Here is a 19,271-nt window from a genome sequence, read left to right as displayed (position 1 = left end):
TGTTGCTTCACAACATCTGGAATCTTCCCAGACCAGGGATCAAACTTGTGTCCACTACATTGGCAAGCGGATTCTTATCCACTTTACAACCAGGGAAGTCCCTGATAACATTCTTATGAATTCTTTATGACCACTGGTCAAGGTATTTCAGAGCAGTTTCATACATCAACTAAAGGGTGTATCATAAATTACATTAAGCTGCAATTTCATTTCTCTAACTCTTAACTGAAAATGGAGACATGTAGACCCAGGGAAACAAGAGCCTAGTCTACAAGAATATGGTGGGCATATGTTGGCTTTGGCAACCCAGCATCTATTCTCACTTTCACTGGTAGTAGCATCCTGATGTTACTGAGTGAACTACCTTTCTCCATCAGATACCATCTTGTTAACCAAGGTACCCCATCCTCACCTGCCAAAGAGAAAGGGGGCATCTGAAGCAAGGTCAACCAGACACTCCTTCCTGGGGGTGTGAACCTTTAGGTGGAAGTTAGAAGGATGTGTAACTGTTGGCACCCGGACTTTCCAACAGAAAAACCCTGTTGGGAATCTCTATTCCTGCCATAGATCCCTGGATCTGCCTTTATGCTTCTCCCCTCCAATAAATTCCCTTCTGGTCACAGTTGCCAGAATTAGTTTTCACTGCTTGCAAACAGAGAAATCTAAATAGTACAAGGGAAGAAATAATCCATGAGGGTATTTCAACAAAATAAGCTGTGTAACTTGGTGACACTTCAGAAGGGAAAAGAGGCTCAAGGACAGCACAGCCTCTAGGCTTAGATGCTTGGACTGTCTTATGCCAGGTGCATGGTGATACACAAACAAAAGGAATCAAGCTCACAAAGACAGTTTTCACAGTGTTCATTATTCTTTTTCAATTCATCTCCTTGTAAGATTCATTATGAACACTTCAGTGTGTGTGTGGGGGGCTCGCTCATTACCACAATTTTCTGCTTTCACTTTCAGTTGTTACTAATTTGATGATGATCATTTGATTTATTTTGATCATGTTTTGCTTCAAGGGCTACATTTGCAGCCGCCTCGTCTCAGTCTCTTGGAAATTGCACCTGCAAATGTTCAGTCGTCACATAGAAGAACGTAGTTTTATGGAAACAAGTGGCTTTTAGACATGCAAATGAAGGTTGGCATTTCTATTACCCAGAGGTCTGATACTCTGCTATTGGAAATATACAAGCGCAGTCTGAGAAAAGTTTTATGTAGGAAGACTGGGCAGAATGTCAAATGCTAGTGAGAAGTCTTTCTGGAAGATGAGGGTGTGTAGATAGAAATGGAATTTAAGGAGTCTTCACAAGCCACAAACTGGGACAGCAGAGAAGGAAGAGAACGTATGTACAAGTGTCTGCCCTGATTACAAAATCAGCCACTGAGGGGTCTCAGATTTCTAACTCTCCTGCTAATTTGCGGAAGGATTGGAAGAAGTCACCCTATTAATTGGTATGTCAGTTTTCTTTATTGCTGAGGTAAAAGGATTTTATCATTTTGTAGTGGAAGGACATTGCACACATACACACAGAATGTGGCTTTTGAGTAAATACAGGACCCATGGGACCCTCTCTATGAGGTACCTGGTACATATGCATACCTAAATTCTGATCAGGTAGAATTTTTCTTGGCCAAGTTTTTAAAAGTCATCAGGTTACTGAGTCATTATTCTAAATTGAATATGGGAAATAATTCAGCAGTATTATTTATAGCATAATCTCTGGTGGAATTGAATCCTGTCACAGAAGCCACTTTTTCAGTTTATAAAGATAACCGAAAAGCACAGCTGGACAGGTTGTTTGAAAATTCATTTTTATAATCTGTTTCCCAGCTGAGACTTTGGGGGTCAGGTTTTTGCCAGAAGCAAACTTTCAGGGACTGTCATTAAACGCTGGAAGAGTAAGATTTCTAATGGCAACACTGGCACTGTGTCTAATGATTTCTCTGCTTCCAGGCACTGCCGTAATAAAGGCAGCTTCCACTTTTAGGTGTCTGGGGCACATTTTATGTCTGCTGGAAGTGAAGAGGGAGGAGGGAGACGGTTGGCATTCCTCACTTTCTCGTATAGAAAGTTAAACAGTATAACCCATCATTTACTCGGGTTAAGATGGTTTCCATCTAAGAAAATAAACATGTAAAAATCCGAAAGAAAGAAAAAACAGCCCTGATTACTAACCAATGCTATTGGGCTTTATAGTCTTGTTCTAGAGAGTAAAAGACTGAAAAAATTTTTTTGAACATAGAAGAGTAAAAACGAGTGACTCCCTGGCCCATTTACTGAGGAATTGACCAAGATGTCTGAGAGAGAGCACTCAGCACACACAAGCATCAGGGGCAACAGAAAAAGTTAATTCATTCCAATCCCATCACCGAGGTTTGTTCTCCCATTGGTTTCAAATGACAAGGGCCTAATTACATTGTCATGATAAGGAAAAGCTGACACTTGAAAGCTCGGGTCCTGCTTATCTGTCAGGTCAGCTCTTGAAAAGCTTTTGGAGAGTAAGTAGTCAGGAAAAGCAGAACCTGGGAAAGTCTTTCTTTCTTTTTTTTTTTTTGATAGACAAGGAGGGAAGATTTCCAAATGAAATGACTATTACTGGGCATGTTGCAACTTTACTTGGTCTGAGTAAGTAAGCCGGCTCATTACTTCTCATCTCCATCATCTCTCAGCTTGGCAAAAGGTTGTCTGAAACTCTTAAGAAGGCTTCTAGTTCAGAGGTGAATGTGTTCCATTTGTCCTGCCACTGAACGCATTGCATGACTGGATGGGAAATACATTTCTAGATCTCAGTAAGTAAATTCCCGGGAGAGAACTTAGTTTGCCTTGTTTCTCAAATCAAGTCTGGCCAGTTTTAGCTTCTAAATACATGTCATTGGCTGACACCTCAGCTTCAAACTGTTCTTGCTTTCATATTGACAGGACCATATGAGTCCAACTTATTAGCCAACAATTCAACAATAAATGAGGTGTATTGAGTGTTTTCCAAGCCAAAAAATAAAGCCGGAGGCTCAGACTATTTATTAGGCATTCAAACTGCAGCAATAGACACCCAAAATTCTCAAGGGGGTTTGTTAACCAGCTCGCTGAACTGAGAGTGAACACTCAATGACACCATCTCAATAAACACAGGTGTAAAGTATATCTCCTCGCATAAGATCTCATTAACTCACACCTGCACTTTCTTGAACCAAATGGCCCCTGGTTTCAGTATGCAAATGACTTTGCACATGTAACTTGAATAATGAACAAATTTACCTCTGTTTTCTTCACTGTAAATATTTTCTGTCATTATTTAACATCTCCTCATGGTGCCAGCAGGCACAGGGAAAAAAGAAACCTCTTTCTCTGTTGCTCATGTTCTGCCCAAGCGTGCAAAAATTTGTCCGAAGATAGATGGCACAAATAATTAACATACAGGTGAAGGAGAAAGAGGAGTCGAGGATACTGGGAATTATATCAAATGGATCAATGGCTCATTTCAGCAAAATGGGGTATATAAGTGAATGAATACATGTCGTAGAGGGAGACACAAAAATTAGTTCATTCAAAAATCTGGGCTCTATGCAAGTGTGGAACCTCCACACATAAAGGCCATTGAGTGTAGACACCTGGAATGAGGCTACTTACTGGAGCCTTAGGTGACACTGGTATGTCCATGTATTAGCTGACTCCAAGGAAATGAGAACTGAAAAGCAGTAAGCCTGACAACACCAACATTAAGGTGGGAAGTCAGGGATCTAAGTAAAAGGGTGTTTTTCTTCACTCTGGGCCTCAAATTAATTTGCCTAAGTACTCATTACTACATTGTTGAAGGAATTTTTGTTTGTTTTAAATGGAAATTTATAAACCTTGCAACATGGACGGAAAGTAATCTTGAATGCATTGGAGGATCTAGAAATAAGAACATAATTTGTGGTGTTTTCTATATTGATATTTTCATATCCCATAGACTCATGTTTCATCTGCCAACTGTAGCATTGTGCAATATGGTGAATTAGACCGTAATTGTACTCTTGGCAAATTTGGAATCCTTCATATTCCCTAAAGGAGATTTCCATCTTGTTAAATCTTTGACTTTTCAATTCTAAGTTCATGTTCAGCAGTGGTGTAGGAAAACTGTCAGAAATGTCTCTTTTTACTAGATCAAAAATAAATAAAAGTGTGGCATGGAAAAATAGCCGATCAACCTTAAAACCCCTCAGAGTGCCGTCTGAGAGCAAGTCAGAGTTTTTCTTTCTCACTTGTTCTCTTTCTGTGTTCTGATGATATAATCAATATTTCCTGTCCAAAAACGCAATATTCTCCAGTCTTAGAAACCCCTCAAGTCTTCATTTAATGTCAAAGAAAATCATGCTCCATGTGACAGATGTTTATTTTTCAGCTTCTGTATCTGAAGGCTTCATCAACTTTTAATGAGAAAAGAACTACTGAATAATGTTATCAGCAGCAGAGACTATATATAGGTGACAATAGTCTTGAATAAGAAGATTTAAATATTAGAAGAAAATAGACTCTGCCACTAATAAATCCAGATAAATGTCTATTTGTATGTGAGGATCAAAAATAATTTCGCCTGCTTTCTCTTTTTAGAGCAGATAAATATTTCTTGAAATAGAGATTTATTCCTTTGACAGACCTGCCTTTGAGTGTCTGCTGGGTGCTGTTATAGGGTTGGGGGCAATGCAAAGAGGGACACGATAGACCCAGCCTTTGAGAAGGTCCAGGTCAAGAAGGGACACTAGTAATTTAGTTGTCAGGAAGCCCATTGGAAGCTGTGGTGGCCCCATGTAATTGTTCAGTTCCATATACAGTAAGTCCCCTACATACAGACCTTCACGTTTCAAGCTTTCAAAGATGTAAACGTGTTCAGATGTCCAATCATGTAAGTTAGCTCAGGTACCTGGCATGCATTGTCACATGTATGCATCCTTGTGCTTTTGTGTACTTTACTGTCTAGTACTATACAGGGTAGAGTAGTACCGTATCTTTATTTCAAGCCCATGATGTCCAGATGCAAGTATAAAAGCAGCAATGATGTAGCTGGTACTACTGTGCTTTTCAGGGTACTGTGCTGTAAGATTAAAAATGTTTGCTTTATTTTTTGTGTTTGCTTATGTATTATTTGTGTGGAAAGTATTAGAAACTTATTACCGTACAATACTATATAGCCAGTCGTATTAGTTGGGTACCTGGCTAACTTCGTTGGACTTAGGAACAAACTGGACTTATGAAAGCACTCTCACGAGGGGACTGATTTGTGTTTGGGGGAATTTCAGTATGCAGTCCTTGAAGCAAATGTAAAAACAATAATTCAGGTCATAGATGTTTAAGATAGGAAAGTGCTTAGGGATCATCTAGAGCAGTATTTACCAGAATTTCTTGATCCTACCCACTCCAGTGTTGTGGCCTGGAGAATTCCATGGTCACAAAGAGTTGGACACAAATGAGCAACTTTCACTTTCATATACTTTCTTGATCCTTATTGGAAAAAAAAAATAGTTTATCATGCCCTTATCTGCACACAGCATATTTTTGTCCTCAAGGGCACTTATATAGTTTAAAATATATAGACGTGGGAAGAGGGTTCAGGATGGGAAACACATGTACACCCATGGCTGATTCATGTCAATGTATGGCAAAAACCACTACAATATTATAAAGTAATTAACCTCTAATTAAAATAAATTAATTAAATTTTAAAAATACAATACACAGATGTTCTAATTAGTAATTATGAAGTTATATTTTCTCCTAACCTTCTGTGGGTTTCTTATATACCCAAATTTAAAGAACACTTATGCAGACCATCTTTTTTTAATTCACTGAAAACAATGGACAAGGCAATGAATTTGAATTGCTCTAGTCATTCAGCTAGTTAGGTATCTGGACTATGCCAAGTAGATCCCAGGTCTCCTGGCACCAATTGTAGTACATTTTCTCTTACATAATTTGCAATGACACAATGAAACTTCATATCATGTAAACATATGTTTGTACATACATGTGTGTGTGTATGTATATAACACTAATGCTCCCTGACAGGGTCCAAAAGAGGGAATCACAGAGAACAGTGTAAATGGTGTTCTGTTAACCAAAAGGAATTAATTGTCCTCTCAAAACTGATCTCTCTAGAAAGAACTTACTTGCCAGCAGAATCATCATTCTTCCCAAAGAATTATGGACCTCCTCCTGCTGTTTCCTAAACTTCTTTGCTTGCCAGTAATTTGAATTTAACTGTGTACCTCTTTGTGGTTTCTCAAACAGCTCTTTTAGTTAGTGTCATAAAGTATTGGTTCTAGTCCTTGCTCAAAATTGCAGAAATGAGTCCTTGCAGACAGCTCTTCAGGGAGCTTGCCCACCACTGAAAACTCACTATGCAAACTGAAAGGCAATTTTGAGCACACGCATGAGTCAGAAACTCTTATCATTATTTTCTCTAAGTCATTTCTTGATTTCTTTCAGAGCTCCTTATTTATTTTAGTTCTCAGATACTTTTGAGCATGCTCCACTCCCCATGGACCTGGATGTATGTACTTAGTTCTATTTGTCGTTGCCACGGGATCCCATAAATACAAGTTGAAACCAAGACTTTAGACATGCAACCCAGCAGTTGCATTAAGGACCACTTGTTTTTCAGAAAAGATGAAAACAGAATGATCAGATTTTACATCTGCTGGGAAAGAAAATGAAGTAATGTTTTGCCAACAGAAGATTGTCATACTTGATGCTTCATAATTCTATTTTGTGAATACTAGCAGTAATAAAACATATAAGAGAAATGCTTTCATACTTGTGATAATTAGCTTGACCATTGTTAAAAAGTATTTCTTTATTTGGCTGTGTCAGGTCTTAGTTTTAGCATGGGGATCCTCTGTTGTGGCGCACGGACTGTAGTTGTGGTGCACAGGCCTCGCTTTTCCTCAGCATGTGGGATCCTGGTTCATTGACCAGGGATTGTACTCATGTCCTCTGTACTGCAAGGCAAATTCTTAACTACTGGACTGACCACCAGGGAAGTCCCTACCTTGACCATTTTAAACATAGAACATATTGTTTCTTTTAAATTTTGTATTTAGAAAAACTATGATGAATTAATTCAATGTGTATTTATTGCCTAACCTATAAACAGATTCAAACCCAAAGTGTGCAAGTAAGCTGCCTGTTCATGTGTGGTCCACACAGTCTCCTGGCTGTCTCCCCTCACTCACATTGAATTCCCTACCACTGATTCTACACCCTCCCAAATGTTCTTATTCAAGACCTAAATGCCTCTCCATCCTTTAGGAAAACTTTCTTCATCTCTCTTCTACCTTACCCAGCCCAAAAGAAGTCACTGCCTCCCAGAATTCCTATTTTATTATCACTTACTGCATTCTACCTGCTATTAGATGTGTCTGTGTACATGTTGTCTCTGCTAGGAGACATAAAGGTAGTTGAGGTCTAGGATTGGGTTCATTCATTCTGGCATTTCCCAGCAGATGGATAGCATTTGAATGGATGGATAGCCAGTACCCAAGCGAACTCGTGGGCTTCCCTGGTATCTCAGTGGTAAAGAATCTGCCCTCCAGTGTACATGATGCAGGTTCCATCCCTGGGTCAGGAAGATCCCTGGAGAAGGAAATGGCTGCTCACTCCAGTATTCTTGCCTGGGAAATGCCATGGACATGGGATTGCAAGAGTCAGATACAACTTAGCAAGTAAACAATGACAAGTTAACTTGCAAAAATCTAGTACCTTAACTGTAGTGCTACTGAGAATTGTCTAAGTTTGAGTTACAAGACTAGAGATCTCTTCAAGAAAATTAGAGATACCAAGGGAACATTTCATGCAAAGATGGGCTCGATAAAGGACAGAAATGATACGGACCTAACAGAAGCAAAAGATACTAAGAAAAGGTGGCAAGAATACACAGAACTGTACAAAAAAGATCTTCACGACCCAGATAATCATGATGGTGTGATCACTCACCCAGAGCCGGACATTCTGGAATGCTAAGTCAAGTGGGTCTTAGGAAGCATCACTACGAACAAAGCTAGTGGAGGTGATGGAATTCCAGTTGAGCTATTTCAAATCCTAAAAGATGATGCTATGAAAGTGCTGCACTCAATATGCCAGCAAATTTGGAAAACTCAGCAGTGGCCACAGGACTGGAAAAGGTCAGTTTTCATTCCAATCCCAAAGAAAGGTAATGCCAAAGAATGCTCCAGCTACTGCAAAATTGCTTGTTATCTCACATGCTAGTAAAGTAATGCTCAAAATTTCCAAGCCAGGCTTCAACAGTACATGAACTGGTTCCAGAAAGATAATCTATTTTTGCTTTATTGACTATGCCAAAGTCGCTGATTGTGTGGATCACCACAAACTGGAAAATTCTTCAAGAGATGAGAATACCAGACCACCTGACCTGCCTCCTGAGAAATCTGTATGCAGATCAAGAAGCAACAGTTAGTACTAGACATGGAACAACAGACTGGTTCCAAATAGGGAATGGAGTACATCGAGGCTATATATTGTCATCCTGCTTATTTAACTTATATGCAGAGTACATCATGAGAAACATTGGGCTGGATGAAGCACAAGCTGGAATAAAGATTGCTGAGAGAAATATCTATAACCTCAGATATGCAGATGACACCAACCTTATAGCAGAAAGCCAAGAAGAACTATAGAGCCTTTTGATGAAAGTGAAAGAGGAGAGCGAAAAAGTTAAAGCTCAACATTCAGAAAACTAAGATCATGGCATCTGGTCCCATCACTTCATGGGAAATAGATGGGGAAACAGTAGAAACAGTGACAGACTTTGTTCTTTTGGGCTCCAAAATCACTGCAGATGGTGACTGCAACCATGAAATTAAAAGACGCTTACTCCTTGGAAGGAAAGTTATGACCAACCTAGACAGCATATTAAAGAGCAGAGACATTACTTTGCCAACCAAGGTCCATCTAGTCAAAGCTGTGGTTTTTCCAATAGTCATGTATGGATGTGAGAATTGGACTTTAAAGAAAGCTTAGTGCTGAAGAAGTGATGCTCTTCTCCAACTGTGGTGTTGGAGAAGACTTTTGAGAGTCCCTTGGACTGCAAGGAGATCCAACCAGTCCATCCTAAAGGAAATCAGTCCTGAATATTCATTGGAAGGACTGATGCTGAAGCTGGAACTCCAATACTTTGGCCATCTGATGCGAAGAACTGACTCATTTGAAAAGACCCTGATGCTGAGAAAGATTGAAGGCAGGAGGAGAAGGGGATGACAGAGGATGAGATGGATGGATGGCATCACCAACTCGATGGACATGAATTTGAGTAAACTCTGGGAGTTGGTGATGGACAGGCAGGCCTGGTGTGCTGCAGTCCATGGGGTTGCAGAGTCGGATGAGTGAGTGACTGAACTGACTGGGTTACTAGAAGTGAGGAGTACATTTCTACCTGCTTCTTAATGCAGGAGATAATGTGGGAGAGAAGGCAACAGGTAATGATTAAAGACATAAAATGTGTGAGATGTACTAGATGCTTTCTGTTTCTTCCCCTAGCCACTGGCTGAATAGGAAATATTGTGGTTATACCTGGAATGTGTTTTTCTGAGTTATTTCTCTTTTTCGTGTCATCTTCCTTTCACCTACTTCTAGTAATTAGAGCAAAACCTTATGATTATGTATTGGTATTTAGGTTACAAATCATTTTAAAATCCATCATATCACTTTATACTCAGAAGAGACCTGTGAGACAGGTGGACAGGTACTATCCAAATGTGAAAATTGTCTTGGGTGCCTGAAGCCCTTGGCCAACATCACCCTCTGTATATGGGTCTGGTCAGAGAACAGAATCCTGGAGCAGATAGACACGTGAGGGTCTGAGAGGCATGGGCCACACTGTCACTTTATAACTCTTCATTTTACTAACCAAATCTACTATTTTTAGAATGTTCTCTTTGGCTATATTTTTTCATTTTTGTTTATTTAGTTTTTAATTCTACTGTTTTAGGGTCCATTTTTATGTCTTTTGTCTAGATTCTTGAGGTAAATAGTCCATTTTTTTTTTTCAAATTTTTTTTTTCTAAACAGGATGCATATAAGACTATAATGTTTCCTCTGAATAACCCTTTGGTTTTATCCCATTGATTCTTGGGGGAAAAAAAATGTTTACCTTACACTTATTTGTACATAAGCTAAAAATTCAACTTTGACTTCATCCACAAATCCAATTTTGTTTAAGAATACAATTAAAAATCCCTGATGGATACATTTATGCAACTATGCTATTTGTTAATTTCCAGTTTTATAATATTGTGGTCAATGGATATGCTTTGTTCATTTGTTTGTTTGTTTGTTTTTTGGAGAATTTATTGAGCTATTTGATAGTAAAATATATCATCAGTTTTATTCCATGTGAGTAATTTATTTTACATCCCAAAGTTGCTGAGAAATTATGATTTCTTAAATGTTCTTAATGGACAATTGTTCCATGAAGCTAAAATTACTTCATAGAATCTTGTTAATACTATTAATATAAAGTTACAGAAAGAAAAACAGGGAATAAGATGCAAAAATATAATTTAAAAACATGTTTTTATAGCTAGCAAAAGCAATTTACAAACTTTGTAAATGAAAAATGAAAAAAAAGGCAATTAAAAAACGTATTTCTTCTTTGGAGCAACCTTTTAATTGTTCCAAGTTGCTAAAAGAGCAATATTAGGCACAAGTCTCTCTTTTAAGGACCATACACATTCAAGGCCAAAGCACAGCAAAGGAGAGTTGACACTAATACCAAAGTGTTGGTCAGCAGAGATTTGTCTCAAAGTGGGATGATAAAAGACCAGTAGCATGGACATCCCATTTATACAATGAACGGTCATATAAATGCAGATTCTTGGGCTTCAAGATCCTGAATCTTCACTCCAAACCTAGGGAAGTAGAATCTGTATTTAACAAGGTTCCCAGATAGTCTGAATGTTCATTAATAGTCCAGTGGCATTAGGGTAAAGTTCTGAAACTTCTCTTGCCTAATGCGGACTCTTGGACCACAGTTGACCCACAGCCAGGTGGGGTCAAGTGCTTCTGATGTGCTGGGTGGTGAGCAGGATAAGCTGTGAATTAAGCTTATCTTGGAGTGACAAGCAACACAGAGGGGTGAGGAGCAGAGGTAAGAGGGAAAAAAGGAAGCGGGTTCCTCTGAAGTGAGCCGTGTATGTCCCTTCCACACAGCCACTGGGGTTCACCCTTTTCAGAGCTCTCTGACCTGAAAGTTTGTGTTCTAGAGATTTAGAAACATTTTCGACACAGAGGAGACATCCTGAGTTCATCTTTAAACTTCATAGCTTATTTGAAAAAATTTAGGTTTTTTCATACCTTCAAAAAATTGAAGGTATGCTAGTGATATGTTTAAAATTTTTATTTTAGAGTAGCTGTCTGTCTAAATTTGAAAGAATATTTGAAAGTCTCTAAGTTTATCTTGTCTTTACTTTTTGAGAAAGTCAGGCTTCCTGTATTCAAAGTATCTAAATATTTCCTTTAGAACCAGTATTATTGTCTTGACCTGAACTTAAAAACAAACAAAAAATTAATTGAGGTATTAATCCTACTGAATTAATAAAATAGTATATAAGAAAATGACAGATCCACAGAACTGTAGGATATCCAAATTTCTGCAACACTTTATGTAAAAAATTCTATAACAGCTCTGGCAGATGATCATTCAGCTCATACATTTCAAATGATAGGGAACTTGTCACACTTCAAGGCAGTCACTCCATTGTAGGACAGTTCTCATATTTTGAAAAATCATGTGATGGAGAATCAGAAAACATATGTCCAAGTTAACTTACTCCTATCCCCAAACCACTTGCTCCAATCTAGTGGCTCAAACTAGAAAAAAAATTCCAATCACAGGTCAGATTGAAATAAGCCTGAGCCCAGTCCCCAGGGATTTGGCACAGGATCTCATGTGCGGCTGGCATCTCCCATTGTCCCAGTTATAATAAAGAGAATAGAGGTTGAATCTTATTTTCAGATGACACACCTTCAGAGAACCATCAAAGTTTAGAAGAGAAGGAACCCACAAGAGAGTCCTGGTCGGGGTTCAGTCAGGAAAAGAGAAATCAGCTGGCTATTAACAGAGTTTAATGCAGGAAATTGGATACACAGAAGATAGAGAGCTGCAAAAGTGAAAAGGGGGTCACTGAAGCAACGCACAGGTAGTCATTGCAGGAAGCAAGTATGATGCCTCAGACAGGAGGAGCAAAGGGAAGAGAATCTAGAAACTCCTAAGAAAGTGTCATGGAGCTGGGACCCAGCCCTCAGAGGACACTGTCTGGCTGTTGCTCCTCCTTCCTCTCGGCTAGGGGCGAGTCCCAGGAGGCTGGTCTGGAAGTGAAGGGAACAGAAAAAATGAGAATATCCAGCCAGCTCAGATATATAATCTTCATCATCAAATCTCTATTTCCCTGGGGCATCAGAAATTATATTTTTAGATTGCTTAAGATTACCTTAAAATATTCACAGATGGTCTAAATACAGGCAGAAAAGTACAGGGGCTCTGTGAAATTTTGAATCTCAGCTCTGCCACTTTCAAGGTGATCTTGAGTAAATCACTTTGGTTTCTTGTTACCTGGTGATAAGAATGTTCATTTAGTTATTCAACAAATACATGGAGTACCTACCATGTGCCTGCCATTGCTCTAATGGTTGGGGACCAGTGAATCACTCTGCACTCAATGAGCTTTCCATTGCCGTGCAGGAAGGCAGGAAATAAACCAATAAATATATAAAATGTTAGGGGGCAGTAAATAATATAAAAAAAATAGATCAAAATAGGCAAGTAGAGAATGACAAGAGGGATATTTTTACAGAGTGCACAGCAAAGACCTGTCCAATGATGTAACATCTTAAGGAAAGGAGGGAGGCATGTAGAGATCTGGAGAAGAACTTTTCAAAGAGCAGGAACTGGACGTGCCAGGGTCCTGCAATGGAGCCTGCTTAGTGAATTCATTGAGTGGCAAGAGGAGGAGCCAGTAAGAGGGATCAGGAGCTGTGGGGAGGGGTTGGGAAGTAGGACTAGACCCTACTGAGCCTGTTCATCACAGGGTTCCATTGCAGAGTTGAGAGCAGAGGACCAACATGATCTGAATTGTCTTAAAAGTGCTGGGTTGAAGACAGACTGTGGCAGAGGCAGCAAGGGAGACAAGGGGCCATGTGGGAAGCTGTTGCTGTCATCTAGGCAGAAAATGATGGTGGCTTGGTAGCGGGTATTGGGTGGAGATTGGGTTGAGAAGTGATTGCATTATGGGTAACTTTTGAAGGACAAGTCAACAACATTGTTGCTATACAGAGAGAGGAGAAGTAAAGGGTGTTCTCAGAGTTTGGGCAGCAGGAAGAATGCAGGTGTTACTGAGAAGGGAAAGAGAGATGGAAGAGGTGATAAGTCATGAGAAGTCTGTTATGAGATAAGAAATTGATGAAATAAATAAGAGGATGTAAATAAAACTAGCGTGTTCCTTGCTCGCAGTAAGGTTTGGCCAATCTTAGCCCCCTTATCTTTTTTCCTTTGTTACCTATTTATGTTCTCAGAATGCATTTGTGAGCTATCCACACACCCCTCCCTTTTCACTCACTACTTCTCTGCAGATCAATATACAGTCAAAACATTTCCATGACAGGCAGAGGTCAGCTAAACCTCACCCAGAAAAACCTCCAACAGACTGCAGAATCAGCAGAGATAGATACATTTCATTTTCAAATAAAGAAAGAAAAATATCTGATGCCAAAACAACATGCATGGCAATCCTCCTAGTTCCTCAAAGTCCTTGAAGTACTTCGGTACCTAAAAGTTTCTCTGGCACTGCTTGTTTTTTAATAGAAATTCTGTGAAGAGTGAAATGTAATATTTCATAGGCATTTTTCTTTGAATTTCTGAAGAGAGACTAGAAAACTGAAGTTACCAAAAAAAAATCTATTTAAATGCTTACTGCATATAAATCTCTGGGCAAAATTTCCTGGTTGTTTTTATTCTTTTTGTCTAAAATTTTGAAGCATAATATTAAAAGGAAATAAGTGATGCAAATGTATTAGACAAATCTGTCTTAGCAATATTTTATCAAAAGCCAACCCCCAAAATAACAAACATATAAATAGAAGCATACAGTCAACATACAAAAAATATGCTTGGTTCTTTAAAATTCTTTACCGCAGATTCATTTGAAATGTCAATATTCAGTTCACATATCTCTATACTCTTAAGAGTCATCAGCATTTAATTTATGAGTGTTTTTAGTGGGAAAGATTCTGCTGTTTAAAATTCAGTTCAATCCCCTTGGTTTGAGTTGAGGAATACTTACATCTTGTGTTTTTCCCAAAGCCCTCCTATAGAGCCCTCCCAATTTCCCATAATTAATCAAATCTTTAATCCAAGGTAGGAAGCAGCCCCCACCCGCTTTCCCCACCCCAGCTTAGGGGCAACAACAGAGAATAACAGAGCCCAGGGACAAATAACACGTTTGTCCCATGGTTGCTGCTCCTCTGTTCCCCAGGAACCGTGTATGTATGGCTTCTAGTCTCTGTGTGGCTTCATGCAGCATTTGAAGCTGGGTGTAATGATGGCTTATGAAATAAATCCTACAACCAGCCAAAAAGCAGCTGAGGGCCCACTGTGGACAGGAAGCACACAAGAACAGACCAGCTTGCCTCAAGGATTGTGTGCCTTGAATGTGTTCATGAAATTACCCAGCAGTGGAAGGACAAAGTCCCCAGCTTTGCCAAGGAGACATAGAGGCGAACAAGGACCTCTTTCTGTGCTTGGCAAGGAGGAGCATTGGCAGAGGCAACTGAACCCTTGTAGACATCTTAGGTTTATGACTCATGGTTGTTAATACTAAATTGCGGTATGATAGGAACTTCTCAGGCTCCTCAAGGTACACAGTGGAAAGCAAAGTTCTCAGCAAATATGCCAGCATTTCAAATGCAGCAAAGTAGTTGGCACTGGCTGTGAGAGGCCTGGAACCGACTACACAGTCTTTTGTTCATGGGTTTCCAAGTATAACTTTCCTAACTCATGACCAGAAAATAATTTATCCCCAGGAAGAATCTACTTATTAATGCTTTTTTTTTTTTTTTTAAGCTTTAATCCTATAAGTCCCCTGTTTAAAGCAGGAGCAAGGTTTACCCAGGTTTCATCATTCTAATTATTAGCCATTTTAACTCTCCTGACACCAAGTCTGTTTTCTAACTGGGATAGCTCTGCCCTTTGACTTAGATGGGAAAGAAAATTGGTTTTGACTGGTATGTTTTTAAATTTCAGGGATAGTCGCTGTTCTCTTCTGTGGAGTCACGCAGGCACATTATACCTACAACAACCTGTCATCGGATTCCAAAATGAGGACTAAACAGGTAAAAGAAAAAACTCACTACAGGCTTTGTCTCTTTTCTCAGTGTAATGATTACGGAGCAATTCTGGCAGTGCACTCGGAAAGAATTTCATTAGCAAAGGAAGAAAGCAAGCTTAAGGCTTCATTATAGGTTGGATATTTATAGATTTTTTTTTTTCTTCCTTCAGGATAACTATTAACAATTCTCTTGGTAAGCAAAAATATAATAGTCTTTCCCTCCTGAGAAATGTGGAACATAGACTGTCAGTCTTGAAGATGAAAGGCCCACAGTCAGTAATAATTCACAGTCACTTACATCTAAATGCATTGTAAAGCATGTGAGATTGGGTAGTTATATAGAGAGAAGGAAATGAAGAAGAAAGACAGGAATGTTTGGTCTTTAATTGGGTGCTTTTGCTTCCAAGTAAACTCAACTGCCAGTTGTCGCACAAGCAGAATGTATCTCCCATATGCCAGGAACACATCTGTTTCAATATTTGCACATAAACACTCAAAGATTCCTTCCACCAACATTTGCCACATAACCACTCTGTGCCGAGCACCATGCTAAGTACTAGGAATAAAAGGGCAGATAATACACGATCCTGCCTAATGTGGTTCATTTTCAAGTCTGTTGAGGAGGATCAAGATATGCAATGAGCAATTAATGATCCACAGTGTGGTAAGTACTGTGATAGAAATATCTGTAAAGGTTGTTTGAGGAAAATTCAGTAGGGCCTCCTCCCATAGTTAGGATTGGGACAGTGAAGAGAAAGTTTCCAGAGATGATAAGCCTGATCTGGAGCTTGCAATGGTGAGGGATGAGAGGGTAGTAGGAAGGATATCTGAGGCCAAGGTTGTATTAATATCATGGACCAAAGTTTTGAAACAGTTGACTGAGCATTTTAAATAGTTCTAAGTGCCTGGTGAATGGGGAAGGGCTGAAGTTATAGTGGAATATAGTGTGGTAGAGACCGCAGACACAGCCAGAGGCCAGCTTATGGAAGGACTTTCATACCTTATGAAGAAGTTTAGACTTTATCCTAAAGACAATGAGGAGTGGCTTAAACAACAGAAAGTTATTCTTATGTCCCAGGTGGTGCTGGTGGTGAAGAACCCACCTTCCAATACAGGAGACATAAGAGACACGGGTTCCATCCCTGGGTTGGGAGGCTCCCTTGAAGGAGAGCATGGCAACCCACTCCAGTATTCTTGCCTGGAGAATCCCATGAACAAAGGAGCCGGGCGATCTATGGTCCACAGAGTCACAAAGATTCAGACACGACTGAAGTGACTTAGCACACAGCACACGGTTCTGGAGGCTAGAAGTCTGAGATGAAAGTATAGGCAGGATTAGCTGCTTCTAAAGTTTGTGAGGAAGAATCTGTACTATTCCTCAATTTTGACCTTCTGGTGATTTTCTGACAAACTTTAGTGTTCTTTGGCTTGTAGATACATCATCCTAATCTCTGCCTTCATGTTCACATGACATTCTCCCTATGCATGTCTGTCTCTAAATTTCCCCTTTTTATAAGGATACCAGTCGGAATAGGGACCCACCCTACTCCAGTATTACCTCGTCTTGGCTTAACTAATTACATTTTTCAATGACCCTATTTCCAAAATCGTCAGATTTGGAGGTACTGGGTGTTAGGAATTCAACATGTGAATTTGGGAAAACATCACTAACAGAAGTCATTGACGTATCTTAGGCAGAATAGTTTTAGGATGATTGAAGTTCCATTTTAGAAATATCACTGTGACAGGCAAGAAGAGTGTGGATCAAGTCACACTTGTATCAGCTAGCTTTTGCTGTGTAACAAGCATCCCAGTGACATTCAACAATACACATTTGTTTATCTTGCATTTACAGGGTTCATCTCTTTTCACGTGGGTTGATCTGGGTGGCTCTTCTTGTCTTAACTGGACGGATTCACTGAGTTTGGTGGGGCTCTGTTCTAGAGTAGGCTTGGCTGGTACACCATAGCCAGTCCTGCATATCTGTCATTCTTCTCCTGGCAGAAGAACAAACCCCAGTGTACAGGACCATTTCAAGCCTTTACTTGCATCACATTTCCTAAATGTCCTATAGACAAAGGAAATCATATAGCTAAGCCCAGGGTCAAAAGGCTGAGCAGGTCATTAGCCCACAGTGGAGAGCACTGCAAAGTTACATGACAAGGATCATAGATATAGAAAATGTATAGAATTGGACGAAATGATTGCAATCTGTCCCCAAATGCAAATGGAGGTAGACAGGTTCCCGTACTAGGTCTAATGATGCTGAGAACATCTGATATGATATTGGGGCAGTGGGAGTGGAAAAAGCCAAAAAGACATCTCAGCAAATGTATAATTGGCTGGGAATTCCCAAATAGTTTTCAAAGACTTATCTTCAAGTTCTGTAAAATGGCTATTGTTTTCATTCTCTTTGTCATGTCCCAAGCTCAGCTGGACCTGAACCCAGCTCCCACCCACCCAGGGACTCTACAAGGTCACTCTTACCTCTCTGCTCATCAGAAGACTCAGAAGATACAATTGCAGAAATTTTAAGGACCCCCAATTTTTAAAATTGAACACAAAAAAGTATACCAATACCTAGAAATATCTAATATATAACCTTCCATCTAGGATCCTTTTAATTATGGAGACAACTAGCATTCTCTAGAGTTTAAAGGGCAATCTCTTGAGCTGGTTTTTCCTGACCTCATATGGTTCTCTGAATATTTGTATTCTGGGAAACTGAACTCTGTTTAGGGACTTGCACTTTTAAGTCACACTATCTAGATTGCTCAGCAGAACTTCAAAGATAACTCATCTCATGGCGAGTCAGCAGCCCAGCACCTAGGGGAGACAAAGCCAAAATCAGTGCCCCCACAGCCTTCTGTTCTCCTCTGAGTGGCTTGACAAGCACTCCCTGATGGGCTGCCAGCATCCATTTTTATAGCAGTTCCCTTTAGGGAAGGAGATTTTTGAAAGTTCATTCTTCAACATCCAGATAGCTGCATCCCTCCATCTTTGTTCCCCCCATTACCTTCTTTCTTGGTGCCTGGTTCATTGTAGGAGCTTAATGAATGCTAATTCCCTTCCCCTCCCTTCTCATAACTTTCTCACTTCTTTTATTCCAGGAACTCTCACTTTCTATTTATTTTTTTCTCTCAATATATGCATATGTAGCGGCTGTGCATATTCATACATGAATACATATGCATGCATCTACACACATATTCCCCAATCAAGTACATAGAGTCTGGGGTCACCATTTTTTAAAAATTGAGATTGAGCCTTTTAATTAACTTCACAGATCAGAAGTTCTTGGCCACATCTGCACCAACGTAGCAAGCAAAGTTTAAACTCCATGTGGGAAACCAATTACAAATTGTAAAGAAAAGCTGAAGCAGATATTATAGAGGTAGCCACTGTTTCCTTTCTGAAAGGGGCAAAGGTTTAGAAGGCATTAAATGACATGGTTACAGAATACATTATCTTCCTCTGCATCTCCCTGAGTTGTGTTTATTATCAGTGGGAAAAGTGGCCCCTTTGCCTCCATCCCCAGGACTGTTTAATGGGAGTGAAGGAAGTCAATTAACGAGTCTAGGGGAAACCTCTGAAAATCAGCTTTGTGTTTTAAAATCCTTAGGTAATATAATTTACAAAGGAATTTTATTCATGGACTGTGCCTATACCAGCTAATCAAACAGCTACAACTGGAGACAAAGACTTTTGAGAATTAATATATCCTTTATAGCTTCAAGAATTAGAGTGCCTCTTTAAAAATGCAGTTTTACATTAAAATATGTTTTGTACTTGATAATGACCATCTAGATTCCGGTGAATTGCTTTTCACTGCAGTCCATGAACATGTAACATCCCTGTGTGTTTAGGCATAAAGCAGCTTAATAGAGACACTCTGG

At 39.5% G+C, this 19,271-nt stretch overlaps 1 protein-coding gene across 4 annotated transcripts in view; it reads left to right on the top strand.

Annotated features, from left to right (window-relative positions):
- The window catches only part of SLC9A9 (solute carrier family 9 member A9), a 660,343-nt gene that overhangs the window by 323,023 nt on the left and 318,049 nt on the right, over nt 1-19,271 (top strand). For all 4 annotated transcript variants that reach the window (XR_015158063.1, XM_086385315.1, XM_086385488.1 and 1 more), the window contains exon 9: nt 15,291-15,379. Coding sequence is in view for 3 of the 4 variants with exons in the window: in XM_086385315.1 (XP_086241441.1) it covers nt 15,291-15,379 (89 nt within the window). In the remaining variant the exon portion in view is untranslated. The remainder of the gene's footprint in view (nt 1-15,290; nt 15,380-19,271) is intronic.

Source organism: Bos grunniens, chromosome 1, assembly GCF_055505025.1.
Source record: "Bos grunniens cultivar Pamir isolate PY7600 chromosome 1, Bosgru_T2T1.0, whole genome shotgun sequence".
NCBI lineage: Eukaryota > Metazoa > Chordata > Mammalia > Artiodactyla > Bovidae > Bos > Bos grunniens.
This window is presented reverse-complemented; position numbering and strand designations above follow the sequence as displayed.